The sequence below is a fragment of the Sinocyclocheilus grahami genome, unplaced genomic scaffold (assembly GCF_001515645.1).
Source record: "Sinocyclocheilus grahami isolate Dianchi unplaced genomic scaffold, SAMN03320097.WGS_v1.1 scaffold198.1, whole genome shotgun sequence".
Taxonomy (NCBI): Eukaryota; Metazoa; Chordata; class Actinopteri; order Cypriniformes; family Cyprinidae; genus Sinocyclocheilus; species Sinocyclocheilus grahami.
Genome location: NW_015505377.1, coordinates 802,122 through 826,401, shown reverse-complemented (window position 1 = coordinate 826,401; position 24,280 = coordinate 802,122). Strand labels below are relative to the sequence as shown.

Sequence of the window (24,280 nt, the reverse complement as noted above, 5' to 3'; positions counted from 1 at the left end):
GTCTGTTTCTCACATAAAGCATCATATGACTTCAGAAGACTTGGAATGCACAAGTCTGAAAAAAAAAAAAGATTCTTCCTCTTCTCTGTGTTGTATGGAAAAATATTAGCACAGGTTTGGACCATTATGAGGGCGAGTAAATGATGACAGAGGGTTTAATTTTGATATTTCTATTTCTACCTGTCCCTCCTCCTGTCTATTGGCACAGGGCTGACTGACAGCCTGGTCTGGGCGGAGACGGAGCCCTGTGACTGGCTACTGCTGAAGGAGGCGGCGTCCAGAGGAGAGAGGGGCGGAGTTACCAGACTGGGGTTGCTGCAGTCCGAGTGTGACAGAGATCCTGAAACACACAATTTGTACAATTATTGGTACATCCATCACTCATGTAACAGCACAGGAAGCATGGTGTAAATCAGAGAGATCAGCACCTCTATCAGAGCCGTGAGCGGATCGCGCGTAACGAGGGGTGGCGGGAATCTTAATGCGCTGCTCGCGGTACTGAGACAAACCTATGGACACAAACACAAAATCATTAGCTGCCCACTGCTCCAGGTGTGTGTTCACGGTGTGTGTGAGTGTTTGTTCACTACTCACTGCTGTGTGTGCACTTGGATGGGATAAATGCAGAGCACAAATTCCGAGTATGGGCCACACGTCACGTCCTACATTTTAGATTGTGTTTGTCACCCACACACTTTTGATTAATCAATAAAGATTTTATATTAACGGTTACGATTAAAGTTTTGCCAATCACTCACAACAGATTTTATCACTGATTAAATTGAAATTAAAAACAGGGATGCAAACTCATCAGGGTGCAAAAAGTGACAAAGTTGCAAACCCACTCATGGGGCATGCTTTTATTATTATTATTATTATTATTATTATTATTATTATTATTATTATTATTATTATTATTATTATTATTATTATTATTATTATTATTATTATTATTATTATTATTATTATTATTATTATTATAAGAAAAATACAATAATTAAACAAATAAATGAATATATTATAGTAACAGTACTGCATTGTAAAATAATAAAAACATTTTTTAATTTGTATAATTTGATAAAATTATAATATTAATATTAAATACTGTTTTTATTATTTTACAATGCAGTACTGTTACTATAATATATTCATTTATTTGTTTAATTATTATATTTTCCTTTTATTATTATTATTATTATCATCATCATTTTATCAAATGATACAAATTCAAAAATATATTAATAATAATAATAATAATTTACTAAACAACATTATTATTATTATTATAGTATTACTATAGCACTGTAAAATATAAAAAGAGTATTTTATATAATAATAATCATCATCATCATAATTTTTATTTTACCAAACAAAATGTATAGCAGTTCTTTTTTTTTTTTTTTTGCTTTCAAACATTAAACCATAGAACTTCTATTGTGGCAGAAAAATGCAGGGACACCTTAGAGTTTCTCTAGTGTTGACAAGTGGCAATTAGTGCACGTTATGCTCACTATAGAACATAATTAAATAACAGTGACTGTTGCATGAGAGAGCACTGCTGGTGTGTGTGGCGTGTCGAGTACAGACCCTGTCTGGCGCTGGAGGGCAGGGAGTTGGTGTTGTGTTGAACCGAACCGCGGGAGCCGTCGAAGAGCTCACCGGAGCGCTTGTGGTTGAGATCCACACTCCATCGGCCCTGGTGCTGCGGACTGAAGAGAATAGACAGAGAGTCAAGCGTCTCGCATCAGAACAGATGCGATACATCAGAGTGTGTGAGTGTGTGTGTGTGAGTGCGAGTGTGTGAGAGAGAGAGAGAGAGAGAGAGAGAGAGAGAGAAAGTGAGAGTGTGAGTGTGAGAGAGTGTGTGAGTGTGTGTGTGTGTGTGTGTGTGTGAGCGTGTGTGTGTGTGCGTGCGCGTGTGTGTGTGTGTACCTGACTTGAGTATATGTGTGTGCTGGAACTGAAGCAGAGTTGGTGGTTTTGACGCAGTGACTCCAGGCTGTGTACACTGGGTTCCTCATCACTGCGGTCACAGCAGAGTAGGGAGACAGCGTTCTGGGAGTGGTGTCTAGACACACAAAAACATCACACAAAGAAAGATAATAATTTTAACATACGGAAGCATCAGGCAAAACAGCTTTTATAATGCTTTGCATTTATAAATGTATTGTTTCAACTTGTTTTAAAAAGTCATACAGAGGAAATCAATGAAAAATCAATAGATTTCACTGAATAGAAAACAGCACGAACATCTACTTTTGTGTTAGGGATGCACTGAATGTTCGGGAACCGAAATTATTCAGCCGAAAATAGAAAAAAAAAGCTCTTTTGGTGTTCAAATAAATAAATTGAACAATGACGTGACGTGATCAAATAGAGGTGCGCACTAATGCAGCAAACATGCCGGCAGTGTGGAAGCATTTAAAACTGTCCGAGAAAGACGCAAAAATCATTACAAGCACCGACAGCGAGAGACTGCTTAGTGCTGCATCGCATGTCTTCGATGAGAAGAGGAAGGGGTTATTGTTGATGGTTACTGTATGATGATTGAAATCGCGAAATGGCCTCAAACGATTAGTAAATAAACTGCAGAATGTTATGTTTTCTAATACATGCACGAATTGCATGTATTCCAATTGCGCTGCAAGAGATTGTATCTGTGGGATCTGAAATATTTTAAAAGAGGTCTCTTCTGCTCAGCAAGGCTGTATTTATTTATACAGTAAAATAAATGCATGCCTGATTCAAGAAGGGGTTCTCAAAAATTACCAAAAATTAACTTATTAATTTTAAGTTACATTTTGCTTTGTTGGTATAATGTCTGCTAGAATGTTTAGTGTTAAGTATATATTTTTAAATTATTGTTTTGTAATTAATTTTTTCTTTCAAAAGCAATACAAAACAGTAAAAAGCTAAATGTGGGCATTTTATTTATGCAATGGTGAAAAAAATTGGCAAAATACATGGGGAGCATTTGGTTTGGTATTCGGCCTTCGGCCCAGTGTTTCATTTTGTTCGGCTTCGGCCAAGAATTTTTCATTTCGGTGCATCCCTATTCTGTGTTCTACATTTTCATTTTTGACTATTCTTTCAGCTAACATAATTCAATAGTGTCAAACTCACGTGCTTGTACAGGCGAGAAGCTGTGACGGTTTGAACGGAAAGGAGAAAACCGAACCAGATCCACAGGTTCAGGAGACTGTTCATCATGAGAGAAGCTCTGCAGCAGAGGAAAACAGATTGAGTGTTATAAACCAGCTTGACTACCTGCAATGATGCTTCTGAATAAGAGCTACAGTTAGGAGTTGCACAGATCAGTTGGATATTATATATTATGTACATTTTTAAATGTGAATTTAATAATAATAATAACAACAACAACTACTGATTTAAATAACTGAGTTAATAAATAATTTGAATACTAATAAAATAAATATTAAAAAAATATAAAATATTTTGTTAAATAAATGGACCTTTTTTCACATTTCTGAGTTTCTCAGCAGCGGAAGTCGTCATAGTTGGGTTAACTTAAAGAGCAGTGAATGGGCGAGTACCACAAATATATTTTTTGCATTCCCATTTGCTCAAATAGCAAAAGAAAAAAACTTTATGGCTTTCAAAAAAAGGAAAAAAATTGAGAGACTCCCATAGACACTGCATTAGAAACACCCTCACATTAGCGTTAACTGTTTTTTTGTTATTGAAATGATAAAAATAAAACAAATCAATAAAGAATACTATTATTAAAATATATTACTATTGCAATAAACATAATGTGTATTTAATAATACTACTACTAATCATAATAGTTACTATTTTAATTAGTACTATTATTATTATTGTTGTTATTGATATTTATAATTATAACAATAAATAATCAGACTAATAAAATAAAAAAGTGTGACTAATAATAATAATTATTATTACTATTATTCTCAAATTTGATTCAAACCAATATTTTAATGATTATTTCGATTCTAAAAATTAAACAGATCAATAAAGAAATATATTGCTACTGCAATAATATTGTTGTACTGCAACAAATAATAATATTAGTTATTTTACAGAACAATAGTAAAATTACAATCCTAATATTTCTGGCTGTCATTTATTTGATGCTTTGTCTACATGGCTTCAGGTGTGTTTGCTCTATATGGTGACAGCAGGAGGAAAAACTCCTCTGGACGACTAGTTGAGCAGTACTCGAGCAAGTCTGATAACCTGTAGCATTACAGGTGTGTTTAAGACGCAGTACCTGTGGAAACGGCATCTTAAGCGGCGTGAGGTTGCGGCGCTGTGCGGGTGCAGAGTTTGGTCTTCCTCTCCTCACCTCCAGTTCATCTGAACCCTGTCCGGGCACTTCCTCCGCAAACGACCCTCCGGCGCCGCCAGAGCCCTGTCTCTGAAGCACGTTCCCGTTGCGGTCTCGGCTTTCAAAATCAGGACTGGGTTTGTCTGTGGGCGTGGTCTGAATGGGCGTTGCCGGGGGCGATCCGGTGGTGATGGTGGAATCGGAGGCGGAGCTTCCCTGCGGCTTGTGTTTGAACTTGAAGGAGTCGCTGCGTTTGGGTGGGTCCGGCGGGATCTGCGGCGCTGCCTCCGTCCAGGAGCTCTGTGGGGAATGTTTGGGCATCTGGGACAGACTGAGGTAGTCCAGCTTGGAAGGTGTCTCTGGCCGCTTGAACATGTCTGTGTCGAATATCGACTTCCGCTTCTTTGGGGTCTTAAAAATAGAGAGCGGTGGGATGCTGTCGGCTGGTGTCATTGCAACTGCTACCATTTTGGGCCACGTGCCGCCGCTTTGCTTCTGCGGGACGCACCGTCTCTCCTGACTCATCTCCACGGTGATGCAGTCACCGGGGGAAACGGGGTGAAAGGTGAGGGGTCGTTTGGAGGTGGGATGCGGGCAGCAGATCTCATGATACGGCTCTGAGCGATACAGCGTCCCGCGCTGACCGCGCTCGCTCTCCACGTCACGCGTGGGGCTGTACATGTCTTTATGGGTGGGCTGCTTCCTGCAGGGCCGCAGCTGATCCGCTGACTTCCCATTAGAGCTTCGTTCACAGTCGCGCTGGCTCTCAGCGATGCTCTGACCCGACAGACTCTGTGGGAAAAACTGGGATACGATAACAGAGTAAGCTGTAGTGGTAGTGGTACAGATCGTAGTTGATAAATCGATGCAGAATCGATTCTGAGATCTTCCGAATGCATCATGATTCATCATGATTCAATCTGGATCTTAGATTTTAACAGCAGATGGAGCTCTAATCTAGCTTTTATCCGCACACTCAAATGCTCATGAAGAAGTGCTGAAGAGCGCTTGTGCGTTCGGCCGAGTCGTGTAATTTCACCTCAGCTCAGAATGCTTTTATGACGCCAGATTAAAATAAAACACAGTCCACTGTGAACACCCTTGTAATTCGCTTCAACCTTTTTGAATTTTATTAATGATTATTTTAGGTTCAAGTACGTGTAAGGATTTGGAAACAAGCAGAGTACGGCTGTTTCTAAAGCACGCAACGCCATCTGCTTTTCAAAACTAAGCTCAGAATCAACTCGAGAAAGAATCGCGATTTCGATGAAAATCTCAGAATTGATGCTGAATAATTTTTCGATTCGTGATGCATCAATTTATTTTCCCATCCCTAATCTGTGATCCAATCCCCACGGTTCAGCACGCATGTGATCCGCGGATTAATTGCGAAATGTAATCATAATAGAGGGAAAGTTTATCAGTTGTACGTGTTTACACACATAAGTGATTTTAAACCGGAGAAAGAAATCGGATGTGTATCATTATATTGGACCTGTGCATCAGGTCTTAAAGGGGCAGCAGCCTAATAATACCTGCTGCTGTCATTATGCTCATCAAACAACAAAACACGTTTTTGAGAAAGATGAATCTATTTTTTAATTTATAGACTGAACACTATGCAGTGTTATTTTAAACTTAATTATTACATTTCCGTACCTGAATACTACCGACCTTATTTTATTTGTAACATTGTTCTTTTGTATTTATCTATGCTTGTAATTTGTGTATTTGTTCTTATTTTTACTGGCTGTTCACTTGTCTCTTCAATAATGTTTGAACTTTCTTAGGCTAAGAGTGTTTGCTGTGGTATCGTAGAAGTACTTATGGAAAGCAAAGTTACATTGACATATTTTTTATTTTCTTGCTGATCTGTGGCTCAAAAACCATAATATGATCCGAACCGTGAGATTTGTGATCCGTTGAACCACTAGTAAGCGGATTGAATTCCTCTCATTAAAAAGGAAATAGACAATCAATAATGTTTCACCTTCAGGAGAGAAAGAGAAACCGAGTCTCTGCAGCTCCGCAGGAGATTCTCACATTCGCTCACGGATTTGTTATCCAGCGAAATCCCGTTTATCTGTCAGAGAAAATTAAACGGTCTTTAAATACAGCATGACATATTCATTTACCTCAGAGATCTCATTCTGTATTGCCTGCATTTATTCTAATCAGCCAATATACATGCAAATCAACCTCTGCTCGATCGACCAGACAGAGCTTCCCATTGTAGGAATATCGCCCACTTTTTCAGCAGCTTGGGATCTGGATGTATTTTTCTCATACCTGTTCTCTATAGGCATTTCAAAACTTTAAGCCCTGAACCAAACATTTAGCTCTGACATGAACATTACAAATTATGATATGAAGGAAAAAAGTATATGAAATGAATAAAAGGAAGAAGGCTTTGTACTTTAATTGTTTCTGTATATAAAAGGATTGTGTATCATCATAATATTATTATTATGCAAAGTATCATTTAAATTATAAAAATATATAATATAATATAAAATTAATTATTATTATTATTATTTATTAAAAATAATATTATTTCTTATTTAAGTTATATGAATTAATCATATCAATAAAAAGCATATTACTATTGCAATATTGTTGTTTTGTACAAATAAAAATATATGTTTTTTAATTGAACAATAGTGAAATACAAATCCTACTATTTATGTCTTAATTTCTTTACTTTCAAGTGTTAAAGCATAGAGCCTTTATTTTGGCAGAAAACTGCTGGGAGACATTAAAGCTTTATTTATAAACAGATTTATAAATCATTTTCATTTCAAATTTGGGAAGATGTTTGGAAAAATTTAATATGTCTGTTTAAACTGAAAATGAAAATGCAGCCGTTTTTTCCTCAGATTTATGCAATTCAAGTGGGTCATACTTTAGGTAAAAAAAAATAATAATAATATGTACAAAAGCACTGAAAAAGAAAATCACATCCCTGATAAAACTATTCACAATAACTTATTATTTATAAACAGCAAAAAAATAAGTTTAGAGAAAAAAGAAAATAAAAAAAAGAAGTAATTTTCCTCAAGCAGTTTGACAGTGTAGGGATTAAATCAATTACATCACTATCTGCCAATCAGAGATTCCTGGAGAACTGGTGCTGAAGAAAAGAAAAGCACACGAGTCGACTCACATTGAGAAGCCGATCGCCGGGACACACCGATCCATCTCTGGCCGCTGGACTGCCTGGAGAAACAGACGACACAAACACGCCACTCTCCAACCCAACGCCGCAATCTGAAGTACAGACAGACAGAGAGAGAGAGAGACTGTAGAGATGAAGAGAGCTGATCTGCTGGACGTCCTGAAAGACAAAGCCCCACGATCTGACCTTTATGTCCTGTCAGCGTCAGATGAACAGAAGTGACCATCCGTCCTCCCAGAGACTTCCTCCTGCGCACCACCATATTGATGACTCCGCCCCCGCTGAACACCGCCTTTATGACCTGCATCCTGTCCTTATTGGCCAGATCCACGTCATTTATCTTCAACAACCAATCATTCACTCTGCCATAAGAATAAACGCTGGTTAGAATTAGGGCTGCACGATTAATCGAATGCGATCATCATGCGCATCTTGTCAGTAAAGTCGGTTCTGTGATCAGTAGTAAATCTCTCGATTTAATCACGTGATTATGAAATCGAAGAAATCGTTCAGCGATAGTGAAAGTTGTTCGTGTAGCTTCTCTGTGAACTACGGCTCTGTGTAGTAAATGCTGCTCCATCTGAAAGCACGTGAAAATACCACATTTAATAACATGTTTTTACTCCATACTCACTTCATAACATCAGTCGAGTGTTTGAAATAAATCCTTCTGTGAGATGATGTGGCTTTTTAAACAGAATAAGGCACGCAACATATTTCCTAGTATTCTACGCAGTGATAATAGCATTGCATTATTATATACTTTACTATGATGAAAATTATAATAGGAACTCAGATCAATCATATATTGTCATAGTCCTGTGTTTATTAGTCACGTTGAACCAATGAAAGCAGTTAAATCTTCTGTTTATTCAGCTACCGCTATAGGGATTTCCTGGATTTATTCTACGGGGTGTATTTGGAGTTTCTCTGGCCTTCGGATAGAGATTTACTACTGATCAAAGAACCGTGCTTCACTGACAAGATGTGCATGACAATCGCAGCTTCTGCTTAATCGCAATTACAATTTCCTTTCTATTTATGGTGCAGCCCTAGTTAGAATCACAGATGGCCGTTTCACAGGAGACACTGAAAGCCGAGTCCACCTACCTTAACCTGCCCTCCGCAACACTTCCTTTGTCCACCTTGCTCACGAATATCCCATAATCCCCAGGTAGATACGGGTCGCTCACTCCCTCGCAGCTTCTGCTTAATCGCAATTACAATTTCCTTTCCATTTATGGTGCAGCCCTAGTTAGAATCACAGATGGCCGTTTCACAGGAGACACTGAAAGCCGAGTCCACCTACCTTAACCTGCCCTCCGCAACACTTCCTTTGTCCACCTTGCTCACGAATATCCCATAATCCCCAGGTAGATACGGGTCGCTCACTCCCTCGGCGATATCAAAACCCAGAGCGCTCAAATCCATGTCGTCCTGTACGTCAGATCAGAGACGGTGAGGTGTTGAACTCATTTGGAGGTTCGTCACAGCTGTGACGACTCGATTACGTACCGTACTCCTCTCAAACTCCACCGTCTCCGTCTCCCACTCCAGAGAGTCCGTATCGATAGCCGAGTCATGGGAATTGTGGGCCATCAGCTGGCGGAAACGCGCCTCCTTCTCCAGCTGCTCCTCCATGCATTCCCTGAACACACATTTTAGGAAAATTCACCCAACTTTTGTCATCATTTACCTCAATGGCTCTGAGACCGATTCAAGATTCATGATTCATACTTTAAAAGAGTCATTTGTTTGGGAATCAAACTACTTTGATCGCGCTTGTTAGCTTCTTTTGTCATGGTGTTGTAGATTTAAATAAAGGACAATTTTCAATCTGGTTTCCGCATCACATCACAGAGACAGCGGTCATTAATATAATAAATTATATTTGCTTAAATTCTGATTCTGCCAAAATATCAGTGCTGGTATTATTAGATCTCAGTGCTGCGTTTGACACTGTCGATCATAACATCTTCAACTTCTAGAGAGACTGGAAAACTGGGTCCGGCTTTCTGGGATGTTCTCAATTGGTTCAGGTCATACTTAGAAGGGAGAGGTGATTATGTGAGTATAGGAGAGCATAAGTCTAAGTGGACGTCCATGACATGTGGAGTCCCACAAGGCTCAATTCTTGCACCGCTCTTGTTTAGCCTGTATATGCTCCCACTAAGTCAAATAATGAGAAAGAACCAAATTGCCTATCACAGCTATGCATTGTAGGTGGGGGGGGAGTGAATGACCAGCGCTCTTTTCCACCCTCAATACCACGACTGACGTGAGACCCTTGAGCAAGGCACCGAACCCCCAACTGCTCCCCGGGCGCCGCAGCATTGGCTGCCCACTGCTCCGGGTGTGTGTTCACGGTGTGTGTGTGTTCACTGCTGTGTGTGTGCACTTGGATGGGTTAAATGCAGAGCACAAATTCCAGGTATGGGTCACCATACTTGGCCACACGTCACTTCACTTTATTTATTAATTAATGCGCTGCAGGAAACTTTCTCAGAGTATTCATGAATCATTAACAGAACTGAACATCATAATAATTTGCTAGATGCACAATGTCGACAGTCCCTGATGTGATCGTGTGTGTTTTGATATTAGTTTATGTTTTACTGAGACTCACTTGAGCTCCTTCAGTTCTCGCACTGCGTCATTCTTCTGTTTGCGAAGGTCGTCCATGTTTCTCAGAGCGTCGGCGAGATCGCTCACGGCTCGGTCCCTCTCGCGACGCAAGTTATCACACAACGTCCTGAAACACAAACACAGTAAATACACAATTCTGATTATTGTTTCATAGGACTTGATGAACACTACTGGGCCTGTTTTTCTGGAGCTAAAATAGTCAAAAAATGTATGCATTTACATATACAAAATTATTCAATGTGTAAGATAATTCACATTCACAAAATACAGTTTGCAAAAGAAATGGAGCTGTATTAAACTTTTGTTTTGATGCTACATGTATAACAGAATCAGAGGTATAACAGGATGTTGTCATTGCGTTTATTCACCGTATGCTCTCTCTCTCTGCTACGATCTTGTCTCTCTCCTGGAAGGCCCAGTCTCTGCGGCACTTGGCCACTTCTGCCTCCTGCACAGCCTCCTGGAGCTCCTCCGAAACAGCCTCGCACTGCTTCCTCAGAACCTCCAGCTCCTTACTTACACGCTCCATGTCCAGCGTCGCGCTGTCCTGCTTCTGCAGGGAGACAAATGAGATTAAATAAGACCCCTAATGCACATACAGTGGTGGCCAAAATGATTAGAACACTATTATTTTCAGCAGCTAAAAATGGTTTTAAGTCAGTTATTTCTATCTTTTGCTGTAGTGTGTCAGTAGGAAATATCAGTTTACAGAAACAGAACAAACTGAGACAGACTAAATCCAGAAGAACTGTGTCTCCAAGATGCTTCAAGAAACCTACCTGCAAAGCTACAGTACTGTAAAATGAGGAGGCTGTCAAAAATAATGTTATAAATAGATTTTCTTCATCAATTAACTTAATTAAATCAACATTTGGTGTGAGCATCCTTTGCGTTTAAATCCGCTTTTGCCCTCGGTGCACTTGAGCAGAGTTTCTCAGGAGCTTTGCAGGTAGGTCTTTTGAAGCATCAGTTCTTCTGGATTGAGTCTGTCTCAGTTTGTTCTGTTTCTTCATGTCATTCCAGACAGACTGATGATGATCAGATCACATCTCTGTGTGGAGCACTGGCTGCTGTCAGACAAAAATCTCACTGGATTATTACAATTAATGGCAAAATGAATGTTTGTAAATGTAAACTGATATTTCCTACTGACACACTACAGCAAAAGATAGAAATAACTGACTTAAAACCATTTGTAGCTGCTGAAAATACTAGTGTTCTAATCATTTTGATGGCCACTGTATATAAGTCCAGGTTTAAGTCATTGTACCTGTCTGGCCTGATAATACTCTCTCAGGAGCTGGTCTCTCTGGATGATGGCCTCTGTTCGCTCTTTACGGGCCACGTCGCGCTCCTCTCGCACCATCTCGATGTCCTTACAGGCCTGGCTCAGCTCCTTCTGCGTTTCGGCTTTGTCCTGCACCTCGTGACAGTATTTCTCCAGCAGCTCGGTCTTCTCTCGGATCGCCCGGTCCCGGTCCAACAGAGCCGAGTTCAGCTCCTGCACACAACGCAACAAACATCAAACCACCAATAATTACAATAATTCTATGACAAAGAAGCAGTGCTGGGAAGGCCAGGTTTTTTTTAGAGGTTATTTGGGATTCAAACTCATAACCCTAAATATAAACAATAGAGCAAGTGATTACTGCCCGAGCAAAAACAATATACCACTGAGATTAAATAATTTAATCAAATCAGTTTTACATCATATATCATATTTAATAAATTAGTTATCTAGATTAATACTGAGAAATATTTTTTAATCACTTAATGAAATTACAAAAAAAGATAAATAGCATAATTTAAATAAATGTTTATTTAGTTAATTGAATTAATATTTTATATATAAATATCAATTAACTAAAAACGTTCGCTTTCAGTGCTATCAGGCTAAAGTTAGCATTTTCCGAGATCTACTGCACCTTTAAATATTAAGATTAATACTGAGATATATTAATTTTGTTATATTTTATAAAAATACTTAGTAGTATTTAATATTTAAAATTAAAATATTTAATTAATTTAATTAAAAATTATATAAATAACAACTTAAAGAACTAAAATATATCAAAATAAATTTTTTATATTTACAATATTATTGATTTATTTAAATATGTCTTAGTTATTTAGATTAAAACTAATTCAATATTTCAATATTAAATAATTTATTTTGTTAAATTTTTTTTTTTTTAAATACACGTCACACATGGACTTCTAAACACTTTTGATTGAACACTTTTGTCTGTGAGTCTTTTGAATCTTTTATTCATATCTTCTAAACTAAATTTTTTGGAATCACATGGATCGGAATTGAATCACAATTCAAGGAGAGCATGTTTGATTATTGCCTCTGCTCTACAAAAGATTACACCAGTAAGTAAAACCATTCGCAAGCATTTTCATTAGGGCTGGGCAAAAAAAATAAATTTTCCGATTAATCGTTTTTTTAAATGACGTCGATTCGCTATCGATTCTCAAAAGCCACGAATCGATCTTTTTCGGGATTTATTTCAGCACACATTTAAGACGAGATCTGATTAACCACTCCACTAGCTGTCACCCTTATATACCTTGCGCGATGTTACAACAGAAATCCTGTCATTCATTCAGCACTTATCATGGCCATACGCACAATTCACAATGCTCAGGTGAAATGCTATAGTAATACTATAAATCTGCGGAAGCACCTGATATTATATCTGATAGGGTTTAATAAATTAAATTAATGTTTTATGCCTTCATCTGATTACCAGAAAAATTAAGAACATTTTATAGGGCCCTATTATTGTTTAAAAAAGGACCCTATAAAAAAAAAAAAGAATAGGTTTAAAATACAAGCATGTGGTTCTTAATTTCTTTTTATTAATTCACCATTTGTAAACTGATGTTTACTGTTCATTTTTTAGAAATATCAATAGCATTTGTATTAAAACTATATTCACTGAATGTAATAAAAAAAATCGAGAATCGAATCGAGAGCTTGCGAATCGAAATCGAATCGAATCGGGACATCTGAATCGATACCCAGCCCTAATTTTCATAGTGACTGTCGTCTTCAGTAGTTGCACGTGTTTGACCTGTCTGAGAGCCTCGATCTCCTCGCCGGCGACCCTCCTCTCGCTAGACGTGTTCTTGAGTCTGGCTTCAGCCGCATCCAGTCCGGTCTGGAGTTTATCCACCTCTTTGATGACCTGATCTCTCTCGCTCATGATCAGCCTGTATTCGTTGAACACGGAGTCTCTCTCCTCCTTCAGCTTCTCGGCATCTTTCATGGCCTTCAGCTGCAGCGTCTTATAGCGCGTGTTCTCCATCTGCAGCCGATCGGTTTCTCTCTGCAGCTCCTCGTTCTGAGCGGACGCCTTATTCAGCTCCTGCTGGAGACTCTCGAACCTGAAAGAGACCAAAATGTCATGCTAAAGGCCTTTTCACACTGAACGTGAAAATTCGGCGTGAATGTTTGGCACGATGACGTTTTTGAATCGAAACAATAGATCCCTATGGGGCTATTCACACCAGGCGCGATCATTCGTGGCGTGAAAAAGCGAGGATTTTTTTTTTTCGTCCTGTGTGTCGATTTTTTCCCCGTCACTCCGCGGCCGATGAGCTTTGTAAAAATCGAGCGTTTCAGAAAGGCGGGGCATAGAGGAGAAACAATAATGTACAGTATGTGGAAAATAATGTGTTTTTTTTACTTTAAACCGCATAAACACATCTCATTACACCAAATACACTAAATAATGTTCTTTTTAGCAACATCATATGACCCCTTTAACAGAATCGAAACCTCTTGAATGACTGATCATGAAAGCACTATGTAGGGTGCAAGATGAGTACCTCCTGACGGAGCCGCTGTACTGCTGCTGGAAGTGCAGCGCCGAGTCTCTCTGCTTCAGCAGAACGTCCTGCTGTTTCTGCAGACGCCGGTTCTCCTCCTCCATCTGCTCCAGGCGGCTCAGATCGGCGTTGTGGCTCGCGGTTTTCTCGTTGTATCGTTTCCTCAGGGCGTCGTACTCTTTCTTCATCCCCTCCAGCTTGTTTAAGGCCGTGTCGTAAAGCTTATTCAGCAGTTCGGAGGAGCCATTCTCCCTCATGACCTAAAGAGAGAAATAAAACACCTTCAGCTCAAAAGAAACCGAATCCACAACTAAATCACTGAGTTGAGTAAACTTGTACTGAGAGAAAGCAGCATCACACCAGCGGATGGCACCACCGAGTCACAAGTCTGCTGACACAGAGGTCAGATGAGCCCAAAGAAAACCAGAGAATTATCAAATGAAACATGGACAGCATTTAACTATAATATAGATTATTAAGAAGGACATCATGTCTCCATCATAAATTGACTGGATTGTAAAAATACAAATGATTCCACTGGTAATATTTTCAATCTGGCATTTCAGAGATTCTGAAGATCACATTTAAAAATCACATTTCAATGAAAGATCAAGAACAATATCAGTGTTATTTTTGTATTATTTATATACTATTATAGTTTTCCTTAATATTACCTTTTATTTATACTATTATTTATTTTAGGTTTCTTTTACATATATTTTTATTTCAGTTTTAGTTATTTCCAATAACTAAATTTAGTGCTTTAACTTAAATGTATTAGCTGAATTTATATATCATATAATAATATTTATAGAGTTATTTAAATATGTATTTGTTATTTGGATTAATATTTAAATATTTAATACGTTTTAAATAAGTTATTTAGTTATTATACATTTTTTTAATTACTTTAAAAAAAAAATCTGTTTTTATTTTTATTTATTTTTTTATATTACCATTGAGGTTTCATTCATTTTTATTTTTATCTTAGTTTTTGTTTTCATCCAGGTTTATATTTTTATTTCCATTTTTTAAGTAATTTTACGGATTCAATTCAATTTAAACTTATCAGTAAACCCTCCATTTCCATTTTTTCATTTGTTTTCTGTTTTATATCAGCTTTATGTCGATTAGCAAAAACAATTTTTGTTTTGTATTATTTATAAGAATATTTATTAATACTTTGAATTAGCATTTAGATTTTCAGTTCTTATTTAAATTTTTTGTAATTTTATGTGCTTGTGATGTGTTTGTGCTTTTTTCATTTATAAATGACAGTACTAGGCTGAACAGAGCGCCTGGTATTGTGCTTACTAACATCAACGCTGTGACAACAATATCACTGCGAACAGATCAGATATATACCTGATACCTGCAAACTCACAAGAGGTCAAAAAGGTGACCGTTCAGAATATAAACCTTGTAGGGGGGTCTAGGGGGGGGTAACGCGCTCCGAAGTTCATGGGGGAAAAAACGAGATGGCAGAAAGCAGTTTTCTTTATTTTACAAAAGCTTTACAGTTTTGAATGATGTTTCGCTTCTAAAAAATAAAAAATACATAAAAAGTTACACTGCTCAATTGAAATAGTCCGTAGTACAGTCTGTGCCGTTCAGTGTGACCAGCCTCACTGCTGATATAGTCTATATGTGAAGGATGATGTTTCACGTCGATAATGCGAGTGAAGAACAAACCCTATAGTTTACATAATAAATAATCGGTCAGCATCCAGATACTTCACGAATATGGATCTCTCATGCAGAATGAGAGAGGTAGGCTTCAGTTTCGTTTTATTAATTTTCACTTTATAAAGAAATAACATCCTTGCAAAATAATGATATTCGGTTTCGTTTTTAAATTAAATCGTTTTGGCTTGACGCTTATATTTAGCCTAAATACAACTTTAGAGGATTTGTTGTGGAGAGAAGGGAACTAAAATAGCCTAATTGTGTTTGTAATTTTGCTTTTATTTACCATTATTTTAGCCTACATTATTTCTGAATGTAATAATAAAATGCAACGTACAGCCTACTAATATAGGCAGTTTTTTTCCTCTCAAAAAGCTTATAGGAGTAGCTTTTTTTTTTATCCATGCTGAAACATTTTTAAATATCTTGAAAAAAATTATTTAATGTTTTTATTGCGTTGACAGTTTTTTCTTTGTTTAATACATTTGGTCTTTGGTTAATCTAGAAAAGATGATGCTGTATTGGCTATGAATAAGAGAGATCATTCAAGACTCTCTTCATGATTTTTTTTTTCATTTTGAGTAAATTAAACGCTGTACTTTATTATTATTATTATTGGCAAAGAAAAAGATTTTTAAAATAATGTTATTAACCGGCTGTGGCAGAGCCAGGATGTTTTCATAGGGGTGGCCAGAGAGGGGCCAGTCTGGGGTGGCACATAAATCTTCATTATTTCAATATAAAAATGTGTTTGACTATAATGTACTGGACTGCCTAAAACACAACCGAGTACAATTAATTTCTACTTAACTGTAATTGAGATATTTGTGAATTAAATCAAGTAATACGGAGTGAATATGACCATTTTTGTATCATTCCTCACCTCCAGGTATTTTAATAAAGTAGCTCACTATAGCTCATTCAGCTTCTCAAAACTCCCAAATACTTGCTCTCCAACATTGCATACTCATGGATGAGACATACAGATAGTGATACAAATGTGAAAAAGGCCGGAAGTCAACAGCAGACATAAATGCTAGAATATAAAATGAGTTATTTTATGCATTTAAATGGTTTCATTTTCACATATTTTCTAGTATAAGTGCACTGTGCTCAAATTTATTTGTGCATTAAATTACAAAAAAAAAATATACACATCAGCTTGTGCCTTACATTGTGATCTCGAATTGCAGAATATATTTCAGTATGCATTTGAGAGACGTTCTTGTGTGCTGCGTATACATGCACAGTTTGCAGCTTTAATCGCCTTTTTGGTAATTTCATGACTTAGCTGACTACAGAACTAGGTATGTATGCTCATAGTTTCTTGTGTGGGTTATTTATGATGAAGTGATATAGAGCGTGCGCCACATATTTTCGTACTGTTGAAGAGTGTGCGCCGTGAGTAAACGGCTGATGGGACAGGAAAGTGTGTTTTACGGACAAATAGCTCATTTGGCTGCTGTAGCTTTTCCGCGCTCGTTTGACTCGCGCCTGCGAAGCTGAAATGCACGTCTGAAAATTCTCCCGTTTGGTGTGGTCATAAAGAGATACGGCGGTTCTGCATCTTAATAAATGCATTTCTTGTCAAGAAAAAAAAAGGGACAAAAACTGCAGTTTTCAGTGGGGTGGCCAATGGGGCCACTGTTAACCAGTATGTTTTCTACTCAAACTGGTTTCACATAGGAACGCAGGAACAGAAACGTTAAAATACCGATTCTGCTCGGAGTGAACCACTCTTTTTTTTCCCCTCGTTTTTAAGCCCTGCTTTATGCAATTGACCAATATCGGTATTGGCCAATAGTTGTTTGTTAAAATCGTATCGGCCAAAAGAAAATCCTATCGGTGCATCCCTATGCTAAAGCTCATCATCTCCTCAGACTTGTGTGTGCATGTGTGATTTGTACCTGTTGCTGCTGCAGCCGCATGTCTGCCACCTCGCGCAGGTCGTTATCATGGACACGGCGCAGCTCGTCGCAGGTCTGCTGCAGCTGTGAGTGCTGCTGCAGGAGCTGAGAGTAGTTCTGCTTCATGGCCTCTATCTCGTCCCGCAGCTGCGTCTGTTCACCGACCGCACGCCCGTGAAGAGTGCTGAGAGACGCGGAGTCGCACGAGTTAACCAATGCATCAGTGAACAGAACAACAAATTAAGCTCAGTTAAATGTGCCAGATAAAATGATGACATGAGTTTACAAAATTAACATTTGTTCAAAATTAACCCGGATGCTCTGCAGTGAATGGGTGCCGTCAGAATGAGAGTCCAAACAGCTGATAAAAACATCACAAGTAATGCACAGCACTCCAGTCCATCAGTTAACATCTGGAGAAGACAAAAGCTGAAACTAATCCAGCATTAAGACGTTTTTAACTCAAATACGAGTCCATAATCCATAACTCTTCCTCCAGTGAAAAAGTGCATCTCCTGTTTTCGCTCACAACAAAATCCAGCCACATATGTGTTTAGAACTGTTTTGGCTTGTAAACGCTGCTTGATCTGTGCAGATTTCTCTCCTGATTCAGACCAGATGACTTTTTGGAAGTGGAGGAAGCATTATTATGAATTATGGACTCGTATTTTAGACATCAAAAACATTTTAATGATAAGATTTGTTTCCACTTTTGTCTTCTCAAGATGTTACTTTCAATTAAGGGATCTGCACTCGCGATATCTTCTTAATGACTTGTAATTTATTTTAAGTTTGCAACAGAGCAATCAACAATCAGACATTTCAGCAACAAGCCTTCTTCAGTGAATCATGATATTCAACTGATGGACTGGAGTGCTGTGGGTTACTTGTGGACTATTGTGATGTTTTTATCAGCTGTTTGGACTCTCATTCTGACGGATGGTAATCTTTAATCAAAATCTGAACATTTGCTTCCGCTCTGGAATGGCATTGCTTCTCTGATGACGTCAGTTTGACGGCTCGGGCAGAATATTCTTTTAAACACACCCCTCTAACCGTTAGGTTGCTATGAGTGAGAGACAGAGAGGAGGAGCGCTAAAATAAAACCACGGCCTCTATTCAATATTCCGTTTCAGCTGGAAACACGTCACTACACTGAAATAAAGTCGGCAGCAACTTCCGGTTCACGCGGACTTTAAGGCCAGTGTCGATATCTTACAGAGCAGGGTGGCTGATGGTCAATATAAAGCCAGTGTATATTATATTACACCATTTAATTTAAATGCCATGAATAACATTTGCTGCAATGAAATTTGAATTTATTTTACAAAATTACTAAATTGGAAAAATTTGTAAAATGAGTCAATATAAAAAATTACACACACACACACACATACATATATATCTATGCTTTGGCAACTTATTGAGTGCACGTGATATATTTATACATTTAATTTATAACAAATATTTAATTTATATTAATATCTAATAATTAATATTATTATTATTGACTATTCATAAAAATTAATCATGCTATATAATAATTTAGACATTTGTGACCCTGAAACCAGTGTTAAGTCGCTGGGGGATATTTGTAGCAATAGCCAACAATACATTGTATGGGTCACAATTATACATTTCTCTTTTATGCCAAAAATCATTAGGATATTAAGTAAATATCATGTTCCATGAAGATATTTAGTCAATTTCCTACCGTAAATATATCAAAACTTAATGTTTGATTAGTAATATGCATTGCTAAGAACTTCATTTGGACAACTTTAAAGATGATTTTCTCAATATTTAGATTTTTTTGCACCCTCAGATTCCAGATTTTCAAATAGTTGTATCTCAGCCAAATATTGTTCTATCCTAACAAACCATACATCAATGGAAAGATTATTTATTCAGCTTTCAGAAGATATATTTACATCTTTTTACATCTTTTACAAATTTACCCTTATGACTGGTTTTGTGGTCCAGGGTCACATTTATGCTTTAGCAACTTATTCTGTAATCCTATTATTATTTTTCACAAACTAAAGCAACAAATATGAATAAAACGCACTAAGAGTCATATTTTCTAAATAATAGTACTGTCAAAATAAAAGCTTAGCTAAACAGAAATTTATCAGCCGACGCAGATAATTAAAAAAAAAAAGACAAATCTCAGCCGATATATCGATCTACTGCTAGACATGTTATGAGTTTTATATGGTTAGAAGAACAAACTACTAAAAGGTAAAAACGTCCCTTGATAATCAACTCTAGGTGGATATATATATATATATATGGTTAAAGCGCTCACTGGTAGTAATCGGCGTCTCTCACGGCCTCCTCGCATCTCTTCAGGGTTTTGGTGTGCTGGTTCTGGAGAGACTGCAGGTCTGACATGGCCTTCATGCACTGCAGCTTCAGACGCTCGTAATCGTGACCCGGCTTCACACTCGGCCTACACACACACACACACACACACACACACACACAGATATATGCAAACGTCTCACACTGTGCAAAATCATTTGGTTCACACACAAAAGTGTGCGTTTTTTCAGGCTCTATCAACATTCAGGTGAAGACACAAAAACAGAGTAAAAGCCTAATTTATGAAACAGTAATGAAAGTAAACATACGTTATTTATACACTTAAAGCACTCTGTCCAATCTCACGCTCAGATAAGAAGAGATGGACTGTCTAGCAGGGTTACAGTGTTTGAAAGACTGAGACTGGACACAAGAAAGATCTGAAATCTCCAGTTCAGTGACAAAAACCCTGTTCAATCTCTTCTACAGTTAGCTGGCTCACAGCATGAGATGAGTTACTACAGCTACTCTTACAGCCCAGTGTTCATTTAGTATCATTATATACTTTCATAGTATTTTTTTTTACATTTTAAATGAGCTTTTATTTTTATAATTACACAGTTTTAGCAATTTTGTTATGTTGTTTTGTGCTTTTCTATTTAACTGCAATTAATTTTTATTTCAGTTTTACAGTAATTTTGGCATTTCAACCTAAACTTATTTTATTACAGTTAGCTGCCAAGGCAACATTTCATTTTTTTTAAAGTGGAATTTTGTTTATTTAGTATTTATTTTAAATTGTTGTTTTTTTTGGTAACACTTAAGGTGTCCTAGATACACGTTGCATGTACTTACTATTATAATAACAACAATAAATTATGCATAATTGCATGCATGTAACCCTAAGCCAAACCGTAATCCTAACCCTAACTATATAGTAAGTACACGCAGTTAATTAATATTACTCAGTACTTAAATGTATAATTACACTGTAACAAAGACACCTTAAAATAAAGTGTAACCTTATTTTTATTTTGTTTTAGTAATATTAGTACTTCAACCTAAACTAAGGAGAAGATTATCTCTAATATTTTTATTTTTATTTATTTTTTTCAATTAATGAAAACATTTTGTAGTAGTTTTAGTTAACTAAAAACCATTACAATAAAATTTAAAAAAGACATTAACAGAGTGAAAAATATTAAAAACCTACTTTTATTTCAAGGCATTTTTATTTAGTTTAACTTTATGTAGTATAATAACTAAAACTGAAAAATTAATAAAAACTGTACAGACTTAAAAACATACATTTAAAAAATATATCTCTAAAAAAATAATAAATATATACAAAAATACTAATAAAAATGGCAAAAACATACAAATAAATTTAAAATGAAAACAAAAAATATAAAAATTAATTCAAAATGTTAATAAAAAACTATAATAGTATCTCAATGATGCTAAAATACTGATACTAAAACAGTACAATACTGGTTACTGTACCTGCAGTCGTCGAAGGTGGTGCCCGGCGAGGAGAGGGCCAGTCGTTTGCGCAGGTCGTCTCGCTCGCGGGTCACCTGTCTGAGCTGGAGGTTCACCGTCTCCAGTTTCTCACTCATCACATGCTTATCCAGGTGAGCAGGAGGCGGTGAGGATGCTGGGAAAGACAGACATGTGTATCAGTGAATAAAATTACTAATATATTGTACACTATATATGTACTTCACTTCTGAAGAGGGAAATGGTAGGCAGGTGTAGATGCACAGAGCTTTCAAATGCAGATCTGAAGACAGTAGGCCAGACATGTCGGGTTCATAAACTTTTGCTTTCAGTTTGAGATTCAGCTCAGTTGCTGTTCATAGCTCATACAGATGTTATGAATAAACAATGATTTTATCTGGGCCACTGACGACCCGTCCCACATCCCTCACAGCACAAAATAACAGAGCAGTCTGTCTCGTTTTAGACGTCTAATGGACAGAAGAGTCTCTCAGCTGGTGTCGGAGTTCGCTCAGTGTTTTTCCCAGTCAGTCCCAAATTTCTCGGTTTCCCACCAGTAGGATCTCAGGAATATGTGCATTGATGCATTTATGTGCTCAAGAATACAGTAAAATTGTGAAAAAATATTACAATTTAAAATAGCCATTTTCTGTGCAAATATATGTTCAAATGTAATTTATTTCTGTGATGCGCAGCTGTATTTTCAGCATCATTACTCCAGTCTTCAGTGTCACATGATCTTCAGAAATCAGTATAATATGCTGATTTGCTGCTCAAGAAACATTTCTGATTATTATCAATGCTGAAAACAGTTGTGCTGCACAATATTTTTGTGGAAACCGTGACGCATTTAATTTTTCAGAACTGTCTCATGGATAAAAAGTTCAAAAGAACAGCATTTATTGTCAAATCTGAAATCTTTTGTAAAATTATAAATGTCTTTATTAGTGATTTTTTTGAACAATTTAATTTGTCCTGCTGGATAAAAGTTTATTTTTTTAATTACCGACCACAAACTTCTGAACAGTAGTGTCAACGTATAATCCTGATTTAGAACATAATATAAAAGTCCTTCCTTAATTTATAATTTCTTTATTTTTTAACCACGCTAGAATTCAAGGCTATGAAAAAAAATGGGATAAAAAAAAAAAAAGGGAAAAAAAGGATTTTTAGTGTCCAATTTTAATAATAATTCTAATGTCTGCAGACTGATTAAAAAATATATTTAAATAATTTTTTTTTTAACTCTAAGATAAAAAAACCTGTAAAAAATCCTTATAAATATACGTATTTATAATAGCATATTTTCTAAAAAAAATAAATAAATAAAGCCAATTTTAAAAGAATTCAAACTTTTTGTACGGTGACATTATTTCCATGACAATTAAATGCATTTCCCTCCTAAAAAAGTCATTTCTCATTATTGCAATGCCAAAAACAAATAATATTAGAGCTTTAAAAAAAAAAAAGAGATGCTGTATAATGTTTCTGTCAGATAAAATGACCAAATTACCCACGCCTAACAAACACACAAACACTGAGCGGACTCACCGACGCTGCCGAGAGAACTGCTGCTCTCCGAGTCTGACGGCATCGCTCACAATTTTGACTATCAGCACAGTGATGTCTGTACAGCGGGGTGGGTTTTGTTTATCCAGCACCATCAGACACGTCCTGATCCGGTCTGATGACGCAGAGACACAGACAGAATGAGCTCTGATCAACTCTCCTTCACACACACGCTGAAAATACCACACAATTACAATTACTAATAACCATGATATCACCAATGCACTATGGTACTGGCAATTATATATAAGGGATGGTGATGGAAAGAGAAGCATGCACTGAAAGTACATGAATTGATAATACATTAATTGGATTTACTCAGATGTTTCACTCCTAACATACCCATGCTGAATGCTGTTAAAATATGCAGGGAAATAATGAATACGTCAGTTAATTAACACCTGAAATTAATTATGAGCATCATGTTTGTGAGGTGTGACAGGGCTCAGTTACTATAACGACAGATCCACACAGAGGCTGAGAGGAACTGGGTCAACAGACGGGAAAACAAGCAGACTGTGAAGTGATGCTGAACGTGCGTGAAATATAGACTTCTTAAAGTCTGAATCTAAACTGACTCATCCGAGTCTGGTTCTCAATCCAGGAGTCTGAATCGATTCAATCCAGATAGTGTTGTCATGAATCACGATACCAAAATGTAAATAGTCTGCACCAAAACTAGTAAAATGTCACGGTTCTCACTCAGTACCAGTTTCAGTATTGAAGCAAAAACCTTTGGAACTATTTTATTGAACTATTTAAAAAAATAAAACATTAAATAAATGGGTTAATCAGTGCTGTTACTGTTAACTAAAACTATTAAAAAAATATTTTATTGAGTGAAATACAACTGAAATCAAATTTATATATATATGGTGAAAATAAGGTGAAAAATAAAACTGAAATAAGTTTACAAGTTAAGTTTATAAGTTTTAAATAAGTACTAGTTTTAAATAAGTACTACAATTACTAATTGAAATAAAACTAAAAATGAAATGAAAACTTTTTAAATATTTTAAAAACAAAAACTACAAAAAATGACAAAAGCTAAAAATTAAAACAAACACACATATATATATATATATATACATATATACACACACACACAGGTGCATCTCAATAAATTAGAATGTCGTGGAAAAGTTCATTTATTTCAGTAATTCAACTCAAATTGTGAAACTCGTGTATTAAATAAATAGTCCAAAAGAACTTAAATAAAATTCGCCCATCCATAACAAAAAAAATAAAAATAAAAAAGTGTCTCACACGGCTCCGGGGGGTGAATGAAGGCCTCCTGTAGCAAATCGATGCGTTTTTGTAAGAAAAATATCCATATTCAAAATG

At 36.7% G+C, this 24,280-nt stretch overlaps 1 protein-coding gene across 3 annotated transcripts in view; it reads right to left on the bottom strand.

Moving 5' to 3' along the window:
- The window catches only part of dlg5b.1 (discs, large homolog 5b (Drosophila), tandem duplicate 1), a 44,349-nt gene that overhangs the window by 13,805 nt on the left and 6,264 nt on the right, over positions 1–24,280 (bottom strand). Inside the window, exons 1-20 of one of the 3 annotated variants that reach the window (XM_016285515.1) lie at positions 22,919–22,963; positions 21,371–21,524; positions 19,872–20,015; positions 17,564–17,747; positions 13,971–14,230; positions 13,214–13,526; positions 11,404–11,634; positions 10,502–10,686; positions 10,114–10,239; positions 9,003–9,135; positions 8,797–8,924; positions 7,674–7,849; positions 7,476–7,579; positions 6,303–6,395; positions 4,256–5,116; positions 3,124–3,220; positions 1,933–2,068; positions 1,588–1,709; positions 429–509; positions 181–340 (exon numbers count right to left, since the gene is read on the bottom strand). In XM_016285515.1, coding sequence (XP_016141001.1) covers positions 181–340; positions 429–509; positions 1,588–1,709; positions 1,933–2,068; positions 3,124–3,220; positions 4,256–5,116; positions 6,303–6,395; positions 7,476–7,579; positions 7,674–7,849; positions 8,797–8,924; positions 9,003–9,135; positions 10,114–10,239; positions 10,502–10,686; positions 11,404–11,634; positions 13,214–13,526; positions 13,971–14,230; positions 17,564–17,747; positions 19,872–20,015; positions 21,371–21,524; positions 22,919–22,961 — 3,731 coding nt within the window. In that variant the 5' untranslated portion in view covers positions 22,962–22,963. Of the gene's footprint in view, positions 1–180; positions 341–428; positions 510–1,587; positions 1,710–1,932; positions 2,069–3,123; positions 3,221–4,255; positions 5,117–6,302; positions 6,396–7,475; positions 7,580–7,673; positions 7,850–8,796; positions 8,925–9,002; positions 9,136–10,113; positions 10,240–10,501; positions 10,687–11,403; positions 11,635–13,213; positions 13,527–13,970; positions 14,231–17,563; positions 17,748–19,871; positions 20,016–21,370; positions 21,525–22,918; positions 22,964–24,280 lie in introns of those variants that run through there. The other 2 variants (XM_016285512.1, XM_016285514.1) reach the window with 2 other exon arrangements.